Raw genomic sequence first — 27,356 nt, 5'->3', positions numbered from 1 at the left:
GTTGGAGGTCCCTGGTTATAGATGTTTCAATAAGATTAGGGAGGGTGGTAAAAGAGGTGGGGGGGGGGGGGGGGTGGCATTGTTAATTAGAGATAGTGTAACAGCTGCAGAAAGGCAGTTCGAGGAGTATCACCCGAATGAGGTAGTATGGGTTGAAGTCAGAAATAGGAAAGGAGCAGTCACCTTGTTAGGAGTTTTCTATAAGCCGCCCAATAGTAGCAGAGATGTGGAGGAACAGATTGGGAAACAGATTTTGGAAAGGTGCAGAAGTCACAGGGTAGTAGTCATGGGTGACTTTAACTTCCCAAATAGAGTGGAAACTCTTTAGATCAAATAGTTTGGATGGGGTGGTGTTTGTGCAGTGTGTCCAGGAAGCTTTTCTAACACAGTATGTAGATTGTCCGACCAGAGGAGGGGCAATATTGGATTTAGTACTTGGTAATGAACCAGGGCAAGTGATAGATTTGTTAGTGGGGGAGCATTTTGGAGATAGTGACCACAATTCTGTGACTTTCACTTTAGTAATGGAGAGGGATAGGTGCGTGCAACAGGGCAAGGTTTACAATTGGGGGAAGGGTAAATACGATGTTGTCAGACAAGAATTGAAGTGCATAAGTTGGGAACATAGACTGTCAGGGAAGGACACAAGTGAAATGTGGAACTTGTTCAAGGAACAGGTACTACGTGTCCATGATATGTATGTCCCTGTCAGGCAGGGAAGAGATGGTCGAGTGAGGGAACCATGGTTGACAAGAGAGGTTGAATGTCTTGTTAAGAGGAAAAAGGAGACTTATGTAAGGCTGAGGAAACAAGGTTCAGACAGGGCATTGGAGGGATACAAGATAGCCAGGAGGGAACTGAAGAAAGGGATTAGGAGAGCTAAGAGAGGGCATGAACAATCTTTGGCGGGTAGGATCAAGGAAAACCCCAAGGCCTTTTACACATATGTGAGAAATATGAGAATGACTAGAGCGAGGGTAGGTCCGATCAAGGACAGTAGCGGGAGATTGTGTATTGAGTCTGAAGAGATAGGAGAGGTCTTGAACAAGTACTTTTCTTCTGTATTTACAAATGAGAGGGGCGATATTGTTGGAGAGGACAGTGTGAAACAGACTGGTAAGCTCAAGGAAATACTTGTTCGGAAGGAAGATGTGTTGGGCATTTTGAAAAACTTGAGGATAGACAAGTCCCCCAGGCCTGACGGGATATATCCAAGGATTCTATGGGAAGCAAGAGGTGAAATTGCAGAGCCGTTGGCAATGATCTTTTCGTCCTCACTGTCAACAGGGGTGGTACCAGGGGATTGGAGAGTGGCGAATGTCGTGCCCCTGTTCAAAAAAGGGACTAGGGATAACCCTGGGAATTACAGGCCAGTTAGTCTTACTTCGGTGGTAGGCAAAGTAATGGAAAGGGTACTGAAGGATAGGATTTCTGAGCATCTGGAAAGACACTGCTTGATTAGGGATAGTCAGCACGGATGTGAGGGCTAGGTCTTGCCTTACAAGTCTTATTGAATTCTTTGAGGAGGTGACCAAGCATGTGGATGAAGGTAAAGCAGTGGATGTAATGTACATGGATTTTAGTAAGGCATTTGATAAGGTTCCCCATGGTAGGCTTCTGCAGAAAGTAAGGAGGCATGGGATAGTGGGAAATTTGGCCAGTTGGATAACGAACTGGCTAACTGATAGAAGTCAGAGAGTGGTGGTGGATGGCAAATATTCAGCCTGGATCCCAGTTACCAGTGGCGTACCGCAGGGATCAGTTCTGGGTCCTCTGCTGTTTGTGATTTTCATTAATGACTTGGATGAGGGAGTTGAAGGGTGGGTCAGTAAATTTGCAGACGATACGAAGATTGGTGGAGTTGTGGATAGTAAGGAGGGCTGTTGTCGGCTGCAAAGAGACATAGATAGAATGCAGAGCTGGGCTGAGAAGTGGCAGATGGAGTTTAACCCTGAAAAGTGTGAGGTTGTCCATATTGGAAGGACAAATATGAATGCGGAATACAGGGTTAACGGTAGAGTTCTTGGCAATGTGGAGGAGCAGAGAGATCTTGGGGTCTATGTTCATACATCTTTGAAAGTTGCCACTCAAGTGGATAGAGCTGTGAAGAAGGCCTATGGTGTGCTCGCGTTCATTAACAGAGGGATTGAATTTAAGAGCCGTGAGGTGATGATGCAGCTGTACAAAACTTTGGTAAGGCCACATTTGTAGTACTGTGTACAGTTCTGGTCACCTCATTTTAGGAAGGATGTGGAAGTTTTGGAAAAGGTGCAAAGATGATTTACCAGGATGTTACCTGGAATGGAGAGTAGGTCTTACGAGGAAAGGTTGAGGGTGCTAGGCCTTTTCTCATTAGAACGGAGAAGGATGAGGGGCGACTTGATAGAGGTTTATAAGATGATCAGGGGAATAGATAGAGTAGACAGTCAGAGACTTTTTCCCCGGGTGGAACAAACCATTACAAGGGGACATAAATTTAAGGTGAAAGGTGGAAGATATAGGAGGGATATCAGAGGTAGGTTCTTTACCCAGAGAGTAGTAGGGGCATGGAATGCACTGCCTGTGGAAGTAGTTGAGTCGGAAACATTAGGGACCTTCAAGCAGCTATTGGATAGGTACATGGATTACGGTAAAATGATATAGTGTAGATTTATTTGTTCTTAAGGGCAGCACGGTAGCATTGTGGATAGCGAAATTGCTTCACAGCTCCAGGGTCCCAGGTTCGATTCCGGCTTGGGTCACTGTCTGTGTGGAGTCTGCACGTCCTCCCAGTGTCTGCGTGGGTTTCCTCCGGGTGCTCCGGTTTCCTCCCACAGTCCAAAGATGTGCAGGGTAGGTGGATTGGCCATGATAAATTGCCCTTAGTGTCCAAAATTGCCCTTGGTGTTGGGTGGAGGTGGTGAGTTTGGGTAGGGTGCTCTTTCCAAGAGCCGGTGCAGACTCAGGGGGCCGAATGGCCTCCTTCTGCACTGTAAATTCAATGATAATCTATGATTAATCTAGGACAAAGGTTCGGCTCAACATCGTGGGCCGAAGGGCCTGTTCTGTGCTGTATTTTCTATGTTTGTTCTATGTTCCGGAATGCCTTGGCACCGCTGTCGAGGCAATGGCGAATCGCGATTTGGCGTCAAATCAGCGCCCGCTGTGATTTCAGCTTCAGAACCGATTCTCTGCCCAATCGCACTTCCCGATTTCGGCGTCGCCCGACGGATAATCCTGCCCTACATCTATCATTTCCCCTTTATCCACCCTGCTTGTAGCATCCTCAAAGAACTCTAATAAATTTATTGAATGCAATTTCCCTTTCAGAAAACCATGTTGATTCTGGTTGATTGCATTGTGATGTTCCAAATGTGCTTCTACCAGTTCCTTAATAACAAATTCCAGCATTTTTCTGATGTCAGATGTTAGGCTAACCCGCCAATAGTTTCCTGCGTTCTATCTCCGTCCTCTCTTGGAGAGATGTTACATTTGCTGTTTTCCAATCCGCTGGGACCTTTCCAGAAACAATGCATTCACTAACTCAGCAGCCACCGTGTCTGACAAAGAAGTCTAATGAATTTATTAAATACTATTTCTGCAGTCGCTAGGATGTAGGCTATCAGGTCTAGGGATTTGTCAACCTTTAGACCCATTATAATAATAATCTTTATTAGTGTCACAAGTAGGCTTACATTAACACTGCAATGAGGTTACTGTGAAAATCCCTTAGTCGCCACACTCTGGTGCCTGTTCGGGTACACAAGAGGAAAATTCAGAATGTCCAATTTACCTAACAAGCATCTCTTTCGGGACTTGTGGGAGGAAACCGGTGCGCCCGGAGGAAACCTACACAGACAAGTGGAGAACGTGGAGACTCCGCATAGTCAGTGACCCATGTCGGTAGTTGAACCCGGATCCCTGGTGCTGTGAAGCAACAATTCTAACCACTGTGCTACTGTGCCGCCCATTAGTTTTCCTGCTACTTTTTCTCCAGTGATCATGATCGTTTCCATTTCCAACCTCCCTTTTGCCTTTTTAAAAAAAAAACTATTCATAAGGTACATTTTTGTGTCTTCTACCATACTTGTTTAAAGCCTGTGTGGTTTCCTTATTTCCCATTATTAATTCCCTACCCTCGTCCTCTAAAGAATCAATGCCCATTCTAGCGACACTCTGCATTTTGATATACTTGGGGCAGCACTCGTCTGTTTTTATCTTTGTTGCTATTTCACTTGTGTTCTAATTTCTCCCTTTTTTTTGAAGTCATCCTTCACAGTTTCTAAAACTTCCAATCTTCCGGCCTACCACTAATATTCGGGGAATTGGATGCCTTTTCATTCAATTTGGCACCATCCTCAACTTCCTTAGTTAGCCACTGATAGTGCATCCTCTCCTTCATTATTCCACCTCCTTCTGTGCTGTAAACATCTGCAGCAGGGAGTTGCAATGTCAGAGAGGGAAAATACTCCAATTTACCCCTGTCTGCTCTTTAGCCTGCTGTTGGGTATCTTCTAGCAGATTATCTGCTTGCTTCCTCATTCATGAAATTGTAAATTGCACGAGTGAAGTCCATAATGAGATAAAACATGCAAGTAATTACAAGGATTTTCATAACCAAAAGGTTTATAGGCTATAAGTAAACTCTTTAAGGTATAGGGTTTGATACAACCAGTTGCACCCTCAGATGCAAATAATTGTACCTAAGCATCAGGTAACCTGAAAAAAATCCCAGAAACTATATCATGTAATTATTTATTGGCTCCTTGAATATAACCAATCTATTGCTTTCACATTGCATTCCTCTCATCCCAAATGGAAAACACACTATTAGTTATCGCTGTATGTTCAAATAGTTTGGTTTATCAGAATCATAGGATTTTTAAAAAATTTAAAGTGCCCAATTCTTTGTTTTTCCAATGAAGGGGCAATTTATTGTTATCAATCCACCTACCCTGCACATCTTTTTTGGGTTGTGGGCGAGAGACCCACCCAGACATGGGGAGAATATGCAAACTCCACATTGATAGTGACCCGGGTCAGGATTGAACCTGGGCCTTGGCGCCATGAGGCAGCTAACCACTGACCAGCCGTGCCGCCTTATAATCATAAGATTCACGAACAGAAAAACATCAATGATCAACACAAGTAAAGCAGTAGCCTCATCGTTAGTCATGTTTGCGAGTGACTGCACAATCTTCAGAACCATTCGCGACTCCTCAGATAATGAAGCAGTCCGTGTCCAAATGCAGCAAGACCTGGGAAATATCCAGGCTTGGGTTGACAAGTGGCAAGTTACAAGTGGCAAGCAATGACCATCTCCTAAAAGAGAGGATCTAACCATTGCTCCTTGACATTCAATGGCATTACCATCACTGAAACTCCCATCATTTAACATCCTGGGGCTTACCATTGATCAGAAACTGAACTGGAATCGCCATATTAATACTGTGGCTACCAGGGTAAGTCAAAGGCTGTGAATCCTATGGTGAGTAACTCACCTCCTGACCCCCCAAAGCCTGTTCACTATTTACAAGGCACAAGTCAAGAGTGTGATGGAATACTCTCCACTTGCCTGGACAAATGAAGCTCCAACAACGCTCAAGAAGCTCAACACCATCCAGGTCAAAGCAGCCCGCTAGATTGCTCCCCCTTCCACAAACATTCAAAACCTCCATCACCGACAAACAGTGGCAGCCATGTGTACCATCTACAAGGTGCACGGCAGTAACTCACCAAGGTTCCTTACCAAACCCACGACCACTACCAGCCCGAAGGACAAGAGCAGCAGACACCTGGAAACCCCACCACCTGTAGGTTCCCCTCCCAAGTCACTGACGTGGAAATATATTGCAGTTCCTTCACTGCCGCTGGGCAAAATCCTGGAACTCCCTACCTATCATCTCAGGGACTGCAGCAGTTCAAGAAGGCAACTCACCACCACCTTCTGAAGGGCAACTAGGCATGGGCAATAAATGCTGACCTAACTAGTGACGTCCACACCCCGTTAGTGAATATACCGAGGCAAAATTAATTCAGATTTCACCCACACAAGTTGGAAAACTACATTCGGTAAATCGAGACAATTGTGGGCTAGCACCAGGAAAATAGTCATGAAAGGTTCCAAATTATCATAAAAACCCAACTGACTCACAAAGCAGAATCTGCCATCTCTACCTGATCTGGCCTACAAGTGACTCCAGTCCCACACTACATAGTTGACTCGAAGCCCTCACAATGAAATTCAATAGGTTCTGGTGGGACAATGTCATTAAAAAATGCATCAAAGTCTTTTAAGTATACAGTGACCCTTGGTAAAATGGCAACTCCAAATTCTCAACTGGTTAATTTACAAAATTAGACAGTAAATGTAGATCCTATTGCACTCAATAACAAGGTGCAGTTTGTTGATTTTGACTTTATGCAAGAGTGTAAAATGGATGATAGCGAATGAGAAGAACCTTTTACAACTCTCCCGATTTAACTTTCTATCGGCTTCAATGGAAATAGAAAAAATCTGTAGAGATTAAGTACAGGCTTCTAATTCGCTATCATCCATTTTACGCTAACACAGAAAAGTCAAGTAACATATTTGAAGGCAGTGAAAAACATTCCAAGATTCATCACAGATGCATAAATGTGTGTTGATTGGTAGTAGTGGAGTTCAGGGAAGCAAGTGAAGGCATGGAGAAGGCAAGGCCCCTGACCTCACTACATTCTTGGTCGAAACATGGACAAGAGCTCAAATCAACTTAAAGAGCATAACAGGCAAGGGTGACTGCCGTTGACATCGAGGCAACATTTGACCGAGTGTGGCAACAAGCTCTTGCAAAATTGGAATCAATGAGAAAACTCTCCACTGATTGGAATCATTCCTAGCACAAAGAAAGATGGATGTGGTTGATGGAGGTCAATCACAGGGACTGCAGCAGTTCAGGAAGGCAACTCACCACCACCTTCTCAATTAGGGATGGCAATAAATGCCGGCCTCTCTAGCCGTGCTCACATCCCCCGTAAAATGCATTAAAAAAAAAAATCTGTCCCAGGATATCACCGCATGAATTCCTGAGAGTAGTGTCCTAGGCCCAACCACCTTCAGCTGTTTCATCAATGGCTTTTCCTCCACCATCAGGTTAGAAGTAGGGATGTTCACTGATGACTGCATATAGTTCACCACCATTCGTGCCTCCTCGGATACTGATGCAGTCAGTGCCCATATGCAGCAAGACCGAGACAACTCTCGGGCTTGGGATGATGAGCAACAAATAACATTTGTGTTGCATAAGTGCCAGGCAATGATCATCTTCAACAAAAGTGACTCCAACCATCTCCCCATGATGTTCAATGGCATTACCATCACAGAATCCCCACTATCAACATCCTGGGGGCTTTCCATTGACCAAGAACTGAACTGAACTAGTCATAAAAATACTGTGGCTACAAGGGCAGATGAGAGGCTGAGAATTCTGTGGCGAGTAACTCATCTCCTGACTCCCCAAAGCCTGTCCACCATCTACAGGCACAAGTCAGCTCTAACAAAACTCAAGAAGCTCAAGACCATGCTGCACAAGGGAGTTGTTTGATTGGCACCCCATCCACCATCTTCAACATCCACTCCCTCCACACACCACTAGCTCACAGTGACAACACTGTGTACCATAGATAAGATGCACTGCAGCAACTCATCAACGCTTCAGCTTCAACAGCACTTTACAAACAAACTCTACCAGCTAGAAGGACATATGGGAACAAAACGTTCCCAAGCAAGTTGCCCTCCAAGCCACACGCCATCCTGATTTAGAAACATGTCGCCATTCCTTCACTGTCACTAGGTCAAACAATCCTGCACTCTGGGTGCACCTACACCACGTGGGCAGCAGTGGTTGAAGAAAGCCACTCACTACCACCTTCTCAAGGGCCATTAGGAATGAGAAATAAAAATGCCAGGCTAGTCAACAACGCCCACATCCGGGCAGCACGGTGGCACAGTGGGTTAGCCCCGAGGTCCCAGGTTCGATCCCGGCTCTGGGTCACTGTCCGTGTGGAGTTTGCACATTCTCCCAGTGTTTGCGTGGGTTTCGCCCCCACAACCCAAAAGATGTGCAGGGTAGGTGGATTGGTCACGCTAAATTGCCCCTTAATTGGAAAAATTGAATTGGGCACTCTAAATTTTTTTTTTTTTTTAAACAATGCCCACATCCCATGAAAGATTTAAAAAGGTTCAGGAAACTATTTTACATTGGGAGGTGCGATAACAAGGTGGAGGGGTTTCCGGGGTGTGACAACCAGGTGGGGAGATTTGGGTGGCGCGTGAAAAGATGGAGAGGTTTTGGGGGGGGGGGGGTGTTAACAAGGTGGAGAGACTTGGGCGGTGCGATAACAAGGTGGGTGGTTTGGGTGGTGTGTTAACAAGGTAGAGAGGTTTGGGTGGCGCGATAACAAGATGGAGAAGTTTGGGGGGGTGCATTAATAATGTGGAGGTGTTTCGGTGGTGCGATAACAAGGTGGAGGGGTTTGGGAGGTGAGATAACAAGGTGGAGGGGTTTCTGGGGTGCGTTAATAATGTGGAGGTGTTTAGGTGGTGCAATAACAAGGTGCGGTGGTTTGGAAGATGCGAAAACAAGGTGGAGGGGTTTGGGGGTGCGCTAACAATGTGGAGAGTTAGGGGGTGCTCTAACAAGGTGGTGGGGTTTAAGAGAAAGTTCCACAACGTGAAGCCAAAGCAGCTAAAATGACGCAGCACCATAGTTGGGGCAGCACGGTAGCACAGTGGTTAGCACTGTTGCTTCACAGCACCAGGGACCCGGGTTTGATTGCCACTTTGGTCATTGTGTGTGCAGAGTCTGCACGTTCTCCCTGTGTTTGCGTGGGTTTCCTCCGGGTGCTCCTGTTTCCTCCCACAAGTCCCGAAAGACTTGCTGTTAGGTGAATTTGATATTCTCAATTCTCCCTCAGTGTACCCGAACAGGTGCCGGAATGTGGCGACTAGGGGCTTTTCACAGTAACTTCATTGCAGTGTTCATGTAAGTCTACTTGTAAAGATACTAATAAAGATTAAGCAGAATGAAATGAAACGTTAGGTGCATTATTGTGCACAGCACGCACTGGCACAGTTATCCAGATATGGGAATAAATTATTGATTTCCCACCAAATATTGATTTTGTTGAAACTTTGATCCCAAGAGAGCATACCTGCAATAGCTCCAAATTCATAGGAATGCTCTTTAACTCCTTCAGCAAGTCCATGGCTCCAACCTGTAAAATAACAGAGTACTTTTTAAAAAAAAAACACAAATAGACTGAATAACCACCCATTTGCCAAAGTCAGGTTAAAAAGTATGAAAACGCAAACAAATGGTTGAAGATAATTTCTTTTGAAAATAGGTTTATTAAAAAAGGTTCATATTAAATAAAACCTACTTAAACAATCAAACATAAATAAGCTACAGAAGAAACAAGAAAGCAAAAATAAATATACCACCTAATTAATTTTGTCACAAAAACTAAACTAACCCCCCCCACAGCAGACGGTGACTAACTCCTTTGAAAAGGAAATAAATGGCTGCCATCAATTTGAACCCTTTCACTGACCCCTTGATGATGTACTTGACCTTTTCCGAATGTAGAAACGACATGAGGTCTCCCAACCAAGCCAAGACACGAGGCAGAGTAGGAGACCTGCACCCAAGCAGAATTCGCCACCAGGCTACAAACGAGGCAAAGGCGAGGACATCCACCTTCACACCACACTGAAACACTGGTGAATCCGACATCCCAAAGATCGACAACAGCGGACACGGATCCAAACCTACACGGAATATCTCCGACATGTTGTGAAAGAAAGAGGCTCAAAAGTTCATCAACTTGGAACAGGACGAGAACATGTGTGTATGATCAGCCAGCCCCCGAGAGCAGGGCACACACTTATCCGCAATCCGAGAGAATGATCCGCTCATCCTCATTGCCGGAGACGAATCCGCTCATCCTCAACCCCGGAGAAGATTCTGCTCATGCTCAACCCCGGAGAAGAATCCGTTCATGCACAACCCCCAGGAGAAAATTCCGCTCATACACAACCCCGGAGAAGATTCCGCTCATCCTCAACCATAAGGCCATATAGGTCACTCAGCCCATCTAGTCTGCTCCGCAAGATCCAGGAGAAGATTCCGCTCATCCTCAACCCCGGAGAAGATTCCGCTCATGCTCAACCCCGGAGAAGATTCCGCTCATGCTCAACCCCGGAGAAGATTCCGCTCATGCTCAACCCCGGAGAAGATTCCGCTCATGCTCAACCCCGGAGAAGATTCCGCTCATGCTCAACCCCAGAGAAGATTCCGCTCATGCTCAACCCCAGAGAAGATTCCGCTCATGCTCAACCCCAGAGAAGATTCCGCTCATGCTCAACCCCAGAGAAGATTCCGCTCATGCTCAACCCCAGAGAAGATTCCGCTCATGCTCAACCCCAGAGAAGATTCCGCTCATGCTCAACCCCAGAGAAGATTCCGCTCATGCTCAACCCCAGAGAAGATTCCGCTCATGCTCAACCCGAGAAGATTCCGCTCATGCTCAACCCCAGAGAAGATTCCGCTCATGCTCAACCCCAGAGAAGATTCCGCTCATGCTCAACCCCAGAGAAGATTCCGCTCATGCTCAACCCCAGAGAAGATTCCGCTCATGCTCAACCCCAGAGAAGATTCCGCTCATGCTCAACCCCAGAGAAGATTCCGCTCATGCTCAACCCCAGAGAAGATTCCGCTCATGCTCAACCCCAGAGAAGATTCCGCTCATGCTCAACCCCAGAGAAGATTCCGCTCATGCTCAACCCCAGAGAAGATTCCGCTCATGCTCAACCCCAGAGAAGATTCCGCTCATGCTCAACCCCAGAGAAGATTCCGCTCATGCTCAACCCCAGAGAAGATTCCGCTCATGCTCAACCCCAGAGACGATTCCGCTCATGCTCAACCCCAGAGAAGATTCCGCTCATGCTCAACCCCAGAGAAGATTCCGCTCATGCTCAACCCCAGAGACGATTCCGCTCATGCTCAACCCCAGAGAAGATTCCGCTCATGCTCAACCCCAGAGAAGATTCCGCTCATGCTCAACCCCAGAGAAGATTCCGCTCATGCTCAAACCCAGAGAAGATTCCGCTCATGCTCAACCCCAGAGAAGATTCCGCTCATGCTCAACCCCAGAGAAGATTCCGCTCATGCTCAACCCCAGAGAAGATTCCGCTCATCCTCAACCCCGGAGAAACTTCCGCTCATCCTCAACCCCGGAGAAGATTCCGCTCATCCTCAACCCCGGAGAAGATTCCGCTCATCCTCAACCATAAGGCCATATAGGTCACTCAGCCCATCTAGTCTGCTCCGCAAGATCCAGAAGATTCCGCTCATGCTCAACCCCAGAGAAGATTCCGCTCATGCTCAACCCCAGAGAAGATTCCGCTCATGCTCAAACCCAAAGATTCTGCTCATGCTCAACCCCGGAGAAGATTCCGCTCATCCTCAACCCCGGAGAAGCTTCCGCTCATCCTCAACCCCGGAGAAGATTCCGCTCATCCTCAACCCTAGAGAAGATTCCGCTCATCCTCAACCCCGGAGAAGATTCCGCTCATCCTCAACCCCGGAGAAGATTCCGCTCATCCTCAACCCCGGAGAAGATTCCGCTCATCCTCAACCCCGGAGAAGATTCCGCTCATCCTCAACCCTGGAGAAGATTCCGCTCATCCTCAACCCCGGAGAAGATTCCGCTCATCCTCAACCCCGGAGAGGATTCTGCTCATCCTCAACCCTGGAGAGGATTCTGCTCATCCTCAACCACGGAGACGATTCCGCTCAGCCTCAACCCCGGAGACGATTCCGCTCATCCTCAACCCCGGAGAAGATTCTGCTCATCCTCAACCACGGAGAAGAATTCGCTCATCCTCAACCGTAAAACCATAAGACGTAGGAGCAGAATTAGACCACTCAGCCCATCTAGTCCGCTCCGCAGGACCCCGGAGTAGAATCTGCTCATCCTCAACTCCGGAGAAGAATCAGTTCATCCTCAATCCTGTAGAATAATCCGCTCATCATGTTCAACCCCGGAGGAGATTCTGCTCATCCGCAATCCCGGAGGAGATTCCGCTCATTCGCAATCCCGGAGGGGATTCCGCTCATCCGCAATCCCGGAGGGGATTCCGCTCATCCTCAACCCTGGAGAGGATTCTGCTCATGCTCAACCCCGGAGAAGATTCCGCTCATCCTCAACCCCGGAGAAGCTTCCGCTCATCCTCAACCCCGGAGAAGATTCCGCTCATCCTCAACCCTGGAGAAGATTCCGCTCATCCTCAACCCCGGAGAAGATTCCGCTCATCCTCAACCCCGGAGAGGATTCGGCTCATCCTCAACCACGGAGACGATTCCGCTCATCCTCAACCCCGGAGAAAATTCTGCTCATCCTCAACCACGGAGAAGAATCCGTTCATCCTCAATCCTGTAGAATAATCCGCTCATCATGTTCAACCCCGGAGGAGATTCCGCTCATCCGCAATCCCGGAGGAGATTCCGCTCATTCGCAATCCCGGAGGGGATTCCGCTCATTCGCAATCCCGGAGGGGATTCCGCTCATCCGCAATCCCGGAGGAGATGCCGCTCATCCGCAATCCTAGAGAAGAATCTGCTCATCCTCAACCACAGAGAAAATCCCACTCATCCTAGCTCTGGCCAGGGGCTTCCCGTGTAAAATCTTGAATTTAATCAGACTCAGCCGTGCACATGAAGACGTGGAGTTGACCCTGTGAAGGGCCTCGCTCCACACCTCACAATTAAGAATGGGACCAATTCGCTCTCCCATTTTGTCCTCACTTCACACAATGAAGCAGAATCCATTGAAAGGATTTGACCATACAGGTCTGAAATAGTCCCCCCGTCCAGCCTAGCCAGAGACAGTTAATTCCTCAACAGGGAAGAGGGTGGCGCCAAAGGAAAGGAGGGGAAAGCCTTGTGCGAAAAATCACAAAGCTGAAAATAGGAATTTCTCAGCCAACTCCTTAAAACTGGCAAACCTCCCCTCCACGAACAGGTCCCCAAACTTCTCCAGACCCTTCCCCTCCCAAGGCTAAAACATTGAGTCCAAAACAGCTGGTAGGAAAAGGTGGTTATTGTAGATGGGGGCTAGCAAAGACAGGGAAAGGAGCTTGAAATGTTGCCTGGACTGCTTCCAAACAGTCAGGGTGGAGCCCACCACTGGATACGAGGAAAACCTCACCTGGGTAAAAAGGCAACATGCATATTGTACGAAGACTAGAAGCAGTGCAGGAGCTCGCTTCCATTTGTCCCCATATGGAACCATGATCATTAAACCACAACAATATCTTCTAAATATTGTCTGCCCAATAGTAAAACAATAAATTGGGTCGGGCCAGGTCCCCCCCACTGTCTGTCTCTTTGGAGTAAAACCCCACGGATTCTGGCCCAAATAAAAATGGGCATCAATTTGTTGACTTTAACAAAAAAGGACTGGGGGGGGGGGGGGGGGGGGGGGGGGAAAGAGAGAGAGAGAGAGAATGGGGAGACACTGAAAGGGAAATAGAAAACTCGAAAGCACATTCATTTTAAGTCTGAACCCCACCTGCCAAGGATAGGGGGAGATTATCCCACCTCTGCAAGTCTGTTTTGATACTGGGCACCAGATTAGTGTAACTTAATTTATACAGTGAGGCCCAGTTGTGCGTCACCTAGACCCCCAGATAACAAACGCTAATCTCGGCTAGGCGAAAAGGTAATGTCCCCAGCAGGAGAGTTGACCGGGAAACATTCACTCTTGTCCAAGTTCAACCTGTACCCCCAAAAGGAGCCAAAAATAAGAAGCAGCGTCATTATTTCATCTATGGAGAGGATTGGATCCGTAATATAGAGAAGTAGGTCATCCACGTGAAGGGACACCTGGTGCTTCACCCCTCCCCAATTTATCCCCCTCCACTCAACAGACAACCTCAGTGCAAGAGCGAGCAGCTCTATTGCCAAAGCAAACAGGGGCGGGGACAATGGACACCCCTGCCTCATGCCCCTATTCAACGAAACATAACTAGAGTTCAAGACATTTGGAGAAACACTTGTAGTGGGGGCCTTATACAGTGGTCGAATCCAATAAATAAATTTGTGGCCAAAACGGAACTTCCCAAAAATCTCAAATAGATACTCCCACTCCACTCTATCAAATGCCTTCTCGGCATCCACGGAAACAATTACCTCCGATTCGGGCATCAAGGAGGGGAAAAGGTCAACATTTAACAGGCGACGTATATTGGCTGACAATTGTTGACCCTTTACGAAGCCGTCTGATCCTCTGAGATTGCATTTGGGAGGCAGGGCTCCAGCTAAGTGTTAACACCTTGACAAGAAACTAAAATTTTGCGTTCAACAGTGAGTCATTACTGGAGGGATGGAGTTTAAGACTAGGGAGGTTATGCTGCAATTGTATAAGGTGTTAGTGAGGCCACACCTGGAGTGCTGTGTTCAGTTTTGGTCTCGTTACCTGAAAAAGGACATAATGGCGCTGGAGAATGTGCAGAGGTGAGTCACTAGGTTAGTCCCAGAGTTGAGGGAGTTGAATTATGAAGAGAGGTTGAGTAGACTGGGACTGCACTCGTTGGAATTTAGAAGGATGCAGGGGGATCTTATAAAAACATATAAAATTATGAAGGGGATAGATAGGATAGATGCGGGCAGGTTGCTTCCACTGGCAGGTGAAAGCAGAACTAGGGGGCATAGCCTCAAAATAAGGGGAAGTCGATTTAGGACTGAGCTTAGGAGAAACTTCTTCACCCAAAGGGTTGTGAATCTATGGAATTCCTTGCCCAGTGAAGCAGTTGCTACTCCTTCATTAAATGTTTTCAAGATAAAGATAGATAGTTTTTTGAAGAATAAAGGAAAAAAGGATTATGGTGTTCGGGGCGGGAAAGTGGAGCTGAGTCCACAAAAGATCAGCCATGATCTCATTGAATGGCGGAGCAGGCTCGAAGGTCCAGATGGCCTACTCCTAGTTCTTATGTTCTTATAAGTTGGTGGGGCCAGACTCCAGTGCCAAATCAACAAAGTGCGGGGTACGGTCCAAATTAAGGAAAAATGTTGAGATTAGCTAAATTAACAATGTGAATTGAGATTATAGAGTGAGAAGTTATTGAAGTCTCAACGATCAATAAAGTATATAATAATTTGTACAACCAGCTACAGTATCATTAAAATTATTCAGTCACATTAGCGGAATTTTAAGGACAGGTTTAAAATTTCATTGAACCAATCTGTGAAGGAAAAAGGTATAGTCACGCAGCTTTCATTTCAGAAGTTTCTCAGAACTCAAGTCTGAATAATTTGAACTGAATTGATGTACAAGAGCAATTTAAGTGTAAAATAAAAAGATGAGACACAAAGCACGCTAGGATTGCATAGGGAGGAGATTAAATGTTGGCTGTAATTTTTGGCTCATAAGAAACATGGAATACAAATTTGTAGTGCAAATACACATTCAGCACCCACTGGATTGACAGTACATGGCGCTGTCCACTGGTTAATTAACAGTCTGAAGTCTTAAGCAGTGTTAGTTTTGATTGTGTTCTTACCTGGACAGATGCACACCCAAGCCATCACCTTGAGTATTTTGACTTGTGGAATTTACATTTGACACAAGTGTCCAACAGCCTCCTGACCTCAAAATCTATGTAAATAGCAGACTTGTGGGAGGAAACCAGAGCACCCGGAGGAAACCCACGCAGACACCGGGAGAAAGTGCAGGCTCCACACAGACAGTGACCCAAGCCGGGAACAGTGCTACCCTAATTAATTGCTAATCTGAGAAACCTATTTGAAACAAATTGGACAATACATCTGGGGACACAAATCAAAACATGGAACAAGAAACAGTAGTTTGGGCCTTTAAGCTACAAATCCACCATTTCATCTTCCACACTTTTCAGCACCGTGTCCTTTCCTTCCAAAAGTAACTAAAGCAAACTATAGCATTTTGTAATTTTACAATTAAACTGGGGCATATAATAAAAGTATTATTTGGCACTCATCTGTGGAAACAAATAGCAGTTTTCTCAGTACTTCTTACAGGAAACGGGGAACAGTAGGAATTCTCTCATTTCGTGCCCTACTTGAGCCTCATTAAATTCCACATGCTCTCTGGTGCTGCATGCGCATTTAAAGTTATCGTTTAGTCAAATCTATATTATGCATTACTCCCAACAATTAAAAAATCTGGATCATTTCTCCTCTTATTTTGGGTTGAATGAAAAGGCTTTACATGTTTTATCAGAAGACTCTTTCTAACCTACAGCTCATGATTAATTGCAATTGGCAAACTTGTTACTGCTACCAATCAACTCCAAAGTTTTCTTTTGTTAAAGGGTTGCGTAGTTTTCTTCAAATTGTTGCTGAACCACTAAAGTTCATGAGCAATAAATAGATCCAAATTTACTCCCAGAAGATTTTGTTTTTCCATTAAAAAGTCAATGAATCCAATCACCTCCATTGACAGCATCCCCACTTCTTAAAGTCAACGTTTTAGGTTCATACACCACATTTAGAAGTCTTAGAATCCCCAGTGCAGGCTGCCATTTGGCTGACTGAGTCTGCACCAACACTCAATGAGCACCCCACCCAGGCCCATTCCCCCGCCCTATCACCGTAACCCCACCTAACCTGCACATCGCTGGACACCAAGGGGTAATTTTAGCATGACCAATCCACTAACCGGCACATCTTTGGGCATAATTTGGCTGGAACAGCAAATACAGTGAGCCTGGACTCAGGATCTAATGTTGGTGAGTAATCCAAGTTCAAGTTCATAGCTGCTACATAATTTCCAGGGCTCCACCTGCATGGGGAAACCCTCACATTTGCGTGGTTCTGGATTCAAGCGGAAACCGATGTGATTAATGGTGTGATTATACATGCAGCGAGATATCAAGTTATCCTTTATTAACAAATCACTATGAATGGAAACAAAATCAACTCTACTTTCTGTTCGATTGACATTAAAGGATAAGCTATCACTACAAGTAGCAGTTTCAAAGAAAGAGCTCAAAGAGTGTCTCATCGCACTTTCCGGATAATCCAAATTAAATCATTTTGAAGCAGTCAAAGCTGTTAACCCAGGGAAAATATGGCAATTCTCACAACAAAATGAGAAAAATAATTAGTTCAAGTCCATTGTTGATGGTGCTGGTGGAGAGGAATGTTGGCCCAGTGCAATTTTTCCAATTGGGGTTATTGGATCTTAAAACATCCCCCCAAGACAGTAAGTAAATGGAGCACTGATTTAAAAATCACAACCAAAAGATGTCTCCACTGATTGTGCAGCACATATCTCACCTTGTTAGTCTAGATTGTACATTCCGTTCCTGGATTCGGGATTGAACTCACAAGTTTCTGATTCAAAACTTTGAGTGCTAATAACGGAGTTCCTTTGATGCGTCACTGATAAAGATGTACCCAGATATTACCTCCATGCTCTTTACGTCTTTTAATCTGTGCTCCAATATGCTGCTATTTTCAAATTGCACCATGTTTTATGTTCAGCCATGAGAGTTTGATATAGAAAGGGTAGCTTTGGCTACCTGATAGAATTAGTGGGTATTTACACAATCAATCTTTCTTAATAAAGTTGTTTACTTGGTACACAAGACAATGAAAATATTTCACCTTCTGTCCAATTTATTTCTGGTAAATTGGCCATTGTCTGGTTTTGAAATCCTCCTCTGGCAGTCTTCTCTGTCTCATAAGACGATGGTTTGTGCCATAATGATCAATTCGGTGTTAAACTTCGTCTGGTGTGGCTCACTCTGGCATGGTGGACCGGTGGACTCTGCTGCATAGGAATACAGTGGGCTGGGAAGCTTCAGGATTTGCTGGCATGTTCTCTGGGGTTTTGACAGCAGAGCTTTCCATTTCACCTCATCTCTTCCAATGCCCCTTTCTTCAGTCAGCCTCCAGAGGTCACAGCCATAGGTTCAGTGATTTGAATCGATGTCCGCCATCTTCATGCCTCACTTGCGGCTGTTCTTGGGATTGAAGATATGAACGTCCAGCAGATTTGACCGTGGTAAATTAATTGGACAGTCTCTGGATATATGGCTGTCATCTAACTGATGAACATGGCGAACATAGCACAGACATCGTTAGCTTAGAAATGAGTATATGCTGATGAGATTAAGATGCTCCAGGACCTCAGAATTCGTGACCTTATTCTCAACATTTCTTGGTAATACATGCCCAAGCCTTTTCTCCTGACGAACAAATGTTATCCAAGTCTCACCACTGTATGAGCGCACAGACTTCATGTGGGTGGTATAGTTTCCCCAGTTCCACATTAACCTTTACAGTTCCCAACATCTATTACTACAGTAGACTTGCACTTTGGTATCCTCAGTCAGATTGCTGTTGTCCCACACTTTTTTTACTAATCTTGGACATGACATTCAGCTTTTGCAGGCTCAAGTAGAAAAACTAATTGTATAGACCCTGACCCAACTTCTGAACATTCCAATTATAACTGAGAACTTTGGATGCAGAGAGCTACAGAACATGATGTATTTGCACCAGTTTATAGATATTTATGTCATATGTTCTTTTTGTAGCAGCAATGAGACAACAATAGAATTACTACAGTGCTGAAGGCCATTTAACGCATCAAGTCTGCACCTACCCTCTGCACCCTACCTAGACCTGCTCCCCCACCCCATGCCCGTAATCCTATCTGACCTGCACATCTTTTCACACTAAAGGACAATTTAGCATGGCCAATCCACCTAACCTGCACATCTTTGGACTGTTGGAGGAAACTGGAGCACGGATGGAAACCTAGACACAGGCAGAACGTACAAACTCCACAGTCACCAGAGACCCGAATTGAACCAGGGTCCCTGGTGCTGAAAGGCAGCAGTGCTAACCACTGTGCCGTCCCTCCCATATTTACCTGTAGTGCCAGAGACAGCAGTTTATTTTTATTATCTAAAACCCGCTTAATTTTTGGCTGCATTTCTTCACAATACTTAGCTGTGGTCATAGGGCAAGCACGTTGGAGGGAATCCTGGCAAAATACTTCATAAATAAATGCTTTGTGTTAAATGGGTGAATATCCATTTATCAAATTGGGTAGCAGGAGATATTGTGATACAGTGGCTCAGCACATACACACGCTGATTTCTACTGTCTGGTTCTGGACTCTCTTCCTGTCCAGAAGTCCCTCCCTCCCACTGGAGAAAATTCCAACCCAGATAAACAAGCTTCAATAAGCATCACCTGCTCGCAATTCACTGTCAAGCTAGTCCTGATTTACTCACAAATATCAAAAATTGACAAGATTCACTTTCTATTAGGAAAAAAAAAATTACATTTTGACAAATGCACAGTGATAAAAATACAGAAATAAAAATAACTCATTTCAGATTTGTCATTGTTACATAGCGAGGCAAGACATCCTTTTTCTAGAATCTTTAACAATTTTTCTGCAGAGCCATTCCTCTTAGTGAAGCAATCCAATAGATGATGATTAACATCTGCGCAACTTGATTTCTTTCCTCTTCAGCATTGCTTTAAACTGATTATGTCTATCCGAAGCCTTTATTTATTTACACTTTCTGTGGAACTTGCATTATCCCACAAAGATCAGTTATCTATGCAACATTCCTTTGGTATTGGTCTTTCAATCTCTGCTTTTATGCAGCATTTCCTCCAGGATCTTAAACAAATAGAACACCATGTCATCAGCATTAATGAGAGCAAGAGTTTCAGCAGCTAGTGTGCTCTTCACCATTCGCTTTGTTTTCTTTATCTCCCATGCCAAGGAGCAACTTTTCTCATGCACTGGAAAATTCATCAACAAGGTTTCTATGTGAGGCGTCACAAAAATGATTGATTTCATGTTATTGGGGTCACCCAAAGCTGGGAACTCCAACATACTCATCTCTATTTTAAATATTTTTCAAAGTTTTATTCACTCTCAAGATGTCCACCAGCTTCGGATTTTTCATGACAAGATCAAGTTCCAACTTGCATCTGGTCTTGTCTGTGTGCTTCATCGATTGAATTGTCTGACAGGACTCAGCTTTTCCGTTTCATCCTTGGTAGCAGCCATATTGTTCTGGCCTGACCTCGTACAATTACGTTTGACAGGACTGACGGTGGCCAAGAAAGGCTGTTGATGTAAAACTACATCTGACTCATCCTGCTTAATCTTCAAACACACATATTTGAAAACCCCAGACGCTTGACCATCAATTTTAAATTTTTCCCTAATTTGATTAACATTTTTCAATGCCATTAGTGCCCCCCACATAAGATTATCCACATGCATCATAAAGATACCCAAAGGTTTTCCTTTACACAGTGGTAATAGATCAGCTGTGAGCACCCTTACTTTAAACTTAGCAAAAAATACCATACCCGGGAAACATCATCATAGAATTTACAGTGCAGGAGGCCATTCGGCCCATCGAGTCTGCACCGGCTCTTGGAAAGAGCACCCTACCCAAGGTCAACACCTCCACCCTATCCCCATAATCCAGTAACCCCACCCAACATTAAACCCATAAAGACATTTCTTCAATTTCCAGAGCTACCCCTCTATTCCTGGTGCTACCTTTGGAGGTTGTAAGAATACTTCCCTCTTGGGTTACCCTGAAGAAAAGCCATTTTGGTAATTACGGAGTTACACTTCCAAGAATAAATGGTTCAAATCAGTGGGAATCTACCCTGATCTTTATCCCCCAAGCATTCCTCCTGGGCCCATCTATTAGGACCTGTTCCGTACAGACACATCTCCGCCATGATCTGCCATCGCTCGTATGGTTCCAATTCCAAAATGACAGGTGGATAACCATAATGTGATCCTGCAGTGTGACTCCGCCATTTTACCTTAAAAGCTGCTGGGAGGTTTCCTTTTGTCAGAAACAGGGATTGCTTCCTGTTTTCTTTATCTTCCCATCTGAAGAGATTGAGATCCATCCTCTGCTACCATGTTGAATACGCAGCACTTTGGCATACTGGTTAGCACCATGGCTTCACAGCGCCAGGGTCCCAGGTTCGACTCCCGGCTTGGGTCATTGCCTGTGCGAAGTCTGCACGTTCCCCGTGTCTGCTTGGGTAACCTTCGGGCACTCCGGTTTCCTCCCACAAGTCCCGAAAGACGTGCTGTTAGATAATTTGGACATTCTGAATTCTTCCTCTGTATACCCCAATAGGCGTCGGAATGTGGCGACGAGGGGTTTTTCACAGTAAGTTCATTGCAGTGTTAATGTAAGCCTACTTGTGACAATAATAAAGATTATTAAATACGTGAATGTCTATTTGCCAAATTAGGCAGTAGGAGACGTTCTGATGATTTACAATAGTTTTGTGATACAATAGTTCAGCGTACACACTGGTTTCTACTCTTCCCTTCTGATTTTCTCACTGTCCAAGAGCCTCCCCCACTGGGAAAAACCCCAGCTTCGATGAGCATCGCAAGTTCTCAATTCACTGTGAAGCTAGTCCTGGTTTTCTCTTAAAGGGACCTGCATTTCTAACAATCAGGGAGGATCTCTCCAATTCTTTCGAACACATTCAGGAGTACAACTATGCCATAGTTTCTGTTTGCTTGGAAGCTCACGTTAGCTGGCCCTCAATCTGATAATGCTGTCTATGAACAATTTCTAATTTCTGCCATGCATTGTCAAGTGACTGAGGCCAATTCCTATACCTTGGCAGTCATCTTTCTAAAAAGGCCTTCAACACAATATCAGCTGTGCCAATTTAGGCTTTTTAATGGAAGCCCCTGAACGGTTTAACCATAAATTAAAAAATATAATTTAATAATTGAACATTTACATATTTCATCAGCTTGTTTCAGTGTTAGCACCCTAATTCAAGAGTTAAACGGTCATGGGTTCAAACCTTATTCTGGTGCTGTACGGCTGGAGGTACTGTCTCAGTTGAAATTTGATGCAGACTAACCAGTTTGCCTGTGTAGATAAATGTAAAAGTTTTCAGCGCACTATTTAGAAATCAGTGATGTTGGATGAGTGGTACATATTGGCTAAGAGTCCAAATGCTTCCTATTTTTCTTTGAAGTAACACCATGGGATATTTTACATCCACCTGTGATAGCAGATAGAACCTCAGTTTAATATCTCACCCAAAATATAGCATCGCCAACAGTGCAGCTCTCTCAGTGCTGCGGTAAAGTATCAGTCTAAATCATCTTTTCAAGTTTTTTGAAAAAGAGACATGTTGTTTTCCCCTTATGCTGGTATTCGTGCGAAGTGTCCTGATGAGTGCAAGACACAGAGCTTTGACATGTCTCTTTTTTCAGCAAGCTCTGTAACTACAAGACTCTTGGTGGGGACTTGAAGCCTCAATCTTCTGACTGAGAGTTCTACCACTTAGTTACATCTAAGTGATTGCAATGTTGTATGCATGATCTTTCTCTATGCAAAAGAGTTTCTGTATTTGCAGTGACAATATCGCAAAAAATAATTAATTGCCTGTGGAGTGCTTTGTCCGCCCTGAGGTCATGGAAGAGATCACGTAAATGGTTTGTCCTTTAACTTGAGCAGTCTGTCTATTATTCACTGTGCTTGTAATTTGGTAGGTTCCATGATCAAGTACTTGCCTAAATGGCACTTAACTGAATTTTCACACCTAGATGATGATGCTCCAGTAATTTGCAGGGGCCCAACCATGACCATGGAGCGCTGCACAGTGCAGGATATTAAATGCATCACCAAATAATTAGGCAACTTATGATCTGAAATTACCTGCACATCGTTATTTGGACAAAACCATTTGTACCTTCTCAGTACAGGAGTCTTCCTTAATAAAAAAACTAAGGCCATAAGATTCAAGACATAGGAGAAGTCAACTATTAGGCCCATCAAATCTGCTCAACCTTTTGATGAGATCATGACCGATCTGATAATCCTCAACTTCACTATCCAGCCTTATCCCTGTAACCCTGGATTCCTTCACTGATTAAAAATCTATCTCAGCCTTGTAACATACCTAACAACTCAACCTACACAGCCCTCTGCGATAAAGAATTCCACAGATTCACTACCCTCAAAAAAATTCCTCTTCGCTGTCTTAAATGGGCAACCCCTACTGCAATGATGCTCTCTGGTCCTAGACTGATCCAAAAGGGGAAACGACCTCTCAGCATCTACCCCACTAAGTCCCCTGAGAATCATACATGTCTCAATAAGGTCGCCTCTCATTCTTCTAAACTTAATTGAGTACACTTCCAACCTACTCAACCTCTCCTGAGACAATCCCTCCATACTTGGGGTCAACCCCGTGAACCTTCTCTGGACTGCCTCCAATGCCAGTATTGCTTTCATTGATAAGGGGATCAAAACCATTCACAGTATTCCAGGTGTGGTCTAACTAGTGCCTTGTATAGTTTTAGCAAGATACCCTATTTTTATACTCCATTCTCTTTGAAATTAAGGCCAACGTTCCATTTGCTTTCCCTGTTACCTGAACTTGCATGCAAGCTTTTTGTAATTTATGCACGAGGACCCCCAAATTCCTGAGCTGCAGCTTTCTGCAGTCTTGCTCTATTTACATATTTAGCACCTTTATTCTTCCTACCAATGTGCAGAACTTCACACTTTCCAACATTATATTCCATCTACCACGATTTTGTCCATTCACTGAACCTATCCATATTCCTCCAGACTCTTTGTCATCATCACCAGTTACCTTTCCACTTATCTTTTGTCATCCAAAAACTTGGCAATAGTATATTCACTTCCCTCGTCCAAGTCATATATATATATATATATATACCACAGGCTATCTTATTAATTCGATTTTTCTGCAGCACCTCAATCCCCTGCGTGAGTTTCCTCCGGGTGCTCCGGTTTCCTCCCACAATTCTTGAAAGATATGCTGTTAGGTAATTTGGACATTCTGAATTCTCCCTCCGTGTACCCGAACAGGCGCCAGAATGTGGCGACTAGAGGCTTTTCACAGTAACTACATTGCAGTGTTAATTTAAGCCTACTTGTGACAGTAAAGGTTATATTATATACAATCAAACACTTTTTTGAAATCCAAGTATAATAGATCTACTGGTTCTCCTTTATCTGCCCTGCTCATCACCACCAAAGAATTATAAGAAATTTGTCAGGCATTTTTCTTTTATGAAACCAGGCTGACTCTACTTGATTAGATGCACCCTTTCTAATGGACTTATTTTTCTAGTGCGTAAACTGCTCAGATTCCCAATTACTCTGGTTTTTATATCCTAACTTCACACCTCCCAGTAAAGTGTCATTTCCACCGATTCTTGAACCTCCAGGCTATTAATACGATGAGTGGCTACCATTTCAGAGGCAGTCTTTTAAGAATATGTTGTTTGATGTGGTTGGCCATTACCCAACTATTTGGCTAAACGCTACAAAGAGTTGAAATGAACACGAGCAGTAACCCCATAATTCATCCAGCATCGGATGAATGAGAAAAATAATGTGACTGATTTAATTTCTATTCTGGCCATGTTCCGCAGGTAATATAAACGCCCGTGCACGTCAGATACAATCGCAGACCAGTGAATCTCAGCCTTATTCATATCGCTTGTGGTTATGTTTGACGGCAAATGCTCGGGTCCCAGTTATTCGTGTACATATATATTCGGAACACGTGAAACTCCGTCATATTCAGTGACTACTGTAAAACCTCCACCATGTTGAGTTCAACTGTCCAGGAAAGCAGGTAGCAGTCAGGTCGGATAGCACTCCCGTCAGCGAATGAACCGTGCACTGGTCCGGCCGCTGGCGTTCTCTTCATTGTTACTCGGGAGGCGCATGCCGCCCTGAACATTCGGCTGATTGTTAGAGCGGAGGCGCGGGAACGTTCCAATCAATGGTTGTGAGGGAAGCGCGCGGCGGGTCGGAAAACAGTTCGTTCCAGTAGTTGTGGGAGCGAGGGAGGCGCGCGCGGGAACGTTCCAATTATTGAGGGATGCGCGCGCGGGGTCCGGAAACGTTCCATTTGTTGCGGATGCGCGCGCGCGGTCTGGGGAACGTTCCAATCAATGGTTGTGAGGGAGACGCGCGCGCGCGCGCGGGGCCCCGGCTTTCTCTGACAGTTAGAAGGTAAATGGCTTCAAACAGCTCACCGTGCTTTTCTTCGACACCATCTTATCCATCTTCTTCGCGATTCGGACAATATCTTCCTCCTCCTTCTTACTCATCCCGCTAGTGCGTTTGCAACAGACCAGATGTGGCGTTTTTTTTTTTTAATTTGGTCCGAGACGTTAACAGAATCCCTCCAGCTCTGCTCAGCCGCAAGCGCGAAATACTCACATAGAGAGAGCCCAAAGTAATGGAAAATCCATCATGTAAATAGAGGAAAGGCGCTGGGCAGACCCGACTAATCGACACCCGGCGCTGAGCAGCAGCAGCCTCCCCCGGCTGACGTGTGAGGCAGGGCGGCTGAATGGCCGTCATGTGATTTGGCAGCTGGTGATCAGACCATCGCTCTGCCTCCTGTGTGGGGGTCTGAGCTGCTCAAACCCACACGGACTTGTTTTTTTAAATGCTTAATAAATCGTTGTTATTCTGACAACGCACGGCTTTGCCGACTGTTTTTAAAGAGGTATTGCCACAGAATGGCTGCGACGATAATGATTGTTAAACGAGTGTATTTTCTTTCTTCGGCAGGCAGCTCGGGTTTTTTTTTTAATTAAAAAAAAGTTTTTTTTAAAGTGTGTACCTGATGGCATCAGGAGGCGCCATGTCACCACTGCGGGAAAAGTGGAAGAAGCTGGAGCAATGCCTGATAAATCTGCTCTTCGCGACAGTTGGGACGTGTGTGCAGGTGGTAACATTTCACACTAATTGGGAAGAAGCAGTTAATGTCTGCTCCATGTGGGCAAGCTAGGCTGTGATTGGAGACAGGAACACGGTAAAGCCGGCGCTGAGGAAGTTCATTATTGCCAACCAAACAAGTAGGTCCTTTTTCAGAGAAATGTGTTTGCGAGGAGAGAGTAGATATTGATGAAACTTATGACCGGTACCTGACAGACTTGTGTTTGGAAGTGCAGATTGATTCGAGGTTACAGTGAAGATTGCTTTGAGAGGTTAATCTTGCCTTGTTGAAGGTAGATTTGTCACACAGTTGAAGATATGGGCGTGCAAGCAACAACTAGTAATTTGAGAGGGCAGAGTTTAATTGCTCTACTTCGCTCCACTCACCTGATGAAGGAGCTACGCTTTGAAAGCGAGTGATTCCAAATAAACCTGTTGGACTTTAATCTGGTGTTGTAAGACTGTTTACCGTGCCCATTTCGTCCAACGCCGGCATCTCCACATCATAGCTCTACTTAAAGGTAGGGAAATGCCAAGGTATGAGCAAGGCCACCTGCAAGAGAACACTGGGAAGAATCTTCAAACGCGTGTTGAGTGCTGGGACTGCGGAAGAAACAGAGTCCCCAGAGGGGCTGTGCCCAGCTTTTGGGAAATTTGCAACGGATGCAGAAATAGCAAATAGGAAAACACTGGAAAATAATTGCCTTATGCACCTTTTTATGAAAATATACTTCATTTGTAAAATATCTGAAAGAACATTACAAACATTTCAAAATGAACATCACAGAGTTTTCTACATCATGTTGCACTTTGAAGTGCTTCAATACAATTGTGATACAGGCAATATTCATTGTATACATTCAATGTAAGTCATACAGCCCAAGGGGATTCTATATAATTCCACTTTCCTCAATTCAGTATAGCTTGAAGGTCTTACAGACAGGAAGTTATAGTCATAGATGGTGAACCAAGGACTAAATAAGTCTGTCATCAATGAGGTTTGGGTGATTGAGTGATACCATTAAGCTGCAGTCTCACTGCCTATGATTTAAAATAGACATGAGTGCACAATGTAACACCATTCCGCTTCTCCGATACCGAAAAATAATTAGATTTTAAACTTGAAAAGGTGGAACCACTTATGTTCACAATTATGTAGGGAGAGGTAGGAATTTTGGTCCAACATGGTGACTATAATTATAAATTGGGCTATAAGTTCATTCTTAGCATTACATATGACCCCTACTGGAGAAAGAAATGCATATCTGGGCATGAACATCATTGGGTACAACTTAGAACTGCCGCAACTGGCCCACGTGCATGCACAACTATAACCAAGGACTAAAGTTGAGGGAGAGTGCCAATTAGGTTCAACAAGGCAGTAGATTCAGTCCGACACATCCCATGTTACTTTTTTGCGGGCATTGTTGATAAGGCCACCATTCAATTTGATGTCCATCCCTAATTGGCCTTAACCCGAGTGGCTTGCTTGGCAATTGTACCGGGCAGTTACAAGTCAATCACACGTAGGCCAGACCAGGTA

At 44.8% G+C, this 27,356-nt stretch overlaps 1 protein-coding gene and 1 long non-coding RNA gene across 6 annotated transcripts in view; one reads left to right on the top strand and one right to left on the bottom strand.

Annotated features, from left to right (window-relative positions):
• tcea1 (transcription elongation factor A (SII), 1) overlaps positions 1–26,356 on the bottom strand; it is a 79,186-nt gene extending 52,830 nt beyond the window's left edge. Inside the window, exons 1-2 of one of the 4 annotated variants that reach the window (XM_072467756.1) lie at positions 26,201–26,356; positions 9,172–9,234 (exon numbers count right to left, since the gene is read on the bottom strand). In XM_072467756.1, coding sequence (XP_072323857.1) covers positions 9,172–9,225 — 54 coding nt within the window. In that variant the 5' untranslated portion in view covers positions 9,226–9,234; positions 26,201–26,356. Of the gene's footprint in view, positions 1–9,171; positions 9,235–21,896; positions 21,919–24,680; positions 24,846–25,122; positions 25,343–26,200 lie in introns of those variants that run through there. The other 3 variants (XM_072467755.1, XM_072467754.1, XM_072467757.1) reach the window with 3 other exon arrangements.
• Positions 25,517–27,356, top strand: part of LOC140385527 (uncharacterized) — a 42,305-nt gene continuing 40,465 nt past the window's right edge. For both annotated transcript variants that reach the window (XR_011933395.1, XR_011933394.1), the window contains exon 1: positions 25,517–25,953. This is a non-coding gene — a long non-coding RNA (uncharacterized lncRNA). The remainder of the gene's footprint in view (positions 25,954–27,356) is intronic.

The sequence above is a fragment of the Scyliorhinus torazame genome, chromosome 11, assembly GCF_047496885.1.
Source record: "Scyliorhinus torazame isolate Kashiwa2021f chromosome 11, sScyTor2.1, whole genome shotgun sequence".
Lineage (NCBI taxonomy): Eukaryota > Metazoa > Chordata > Chondrichthyes > Carcharhiniformes > Scyliorhinidae > Scyliorhinus > Scyliorhinus torazame.
This window is presented reverse-complemented; position numbering and strand designations above follow the sequence as displayed.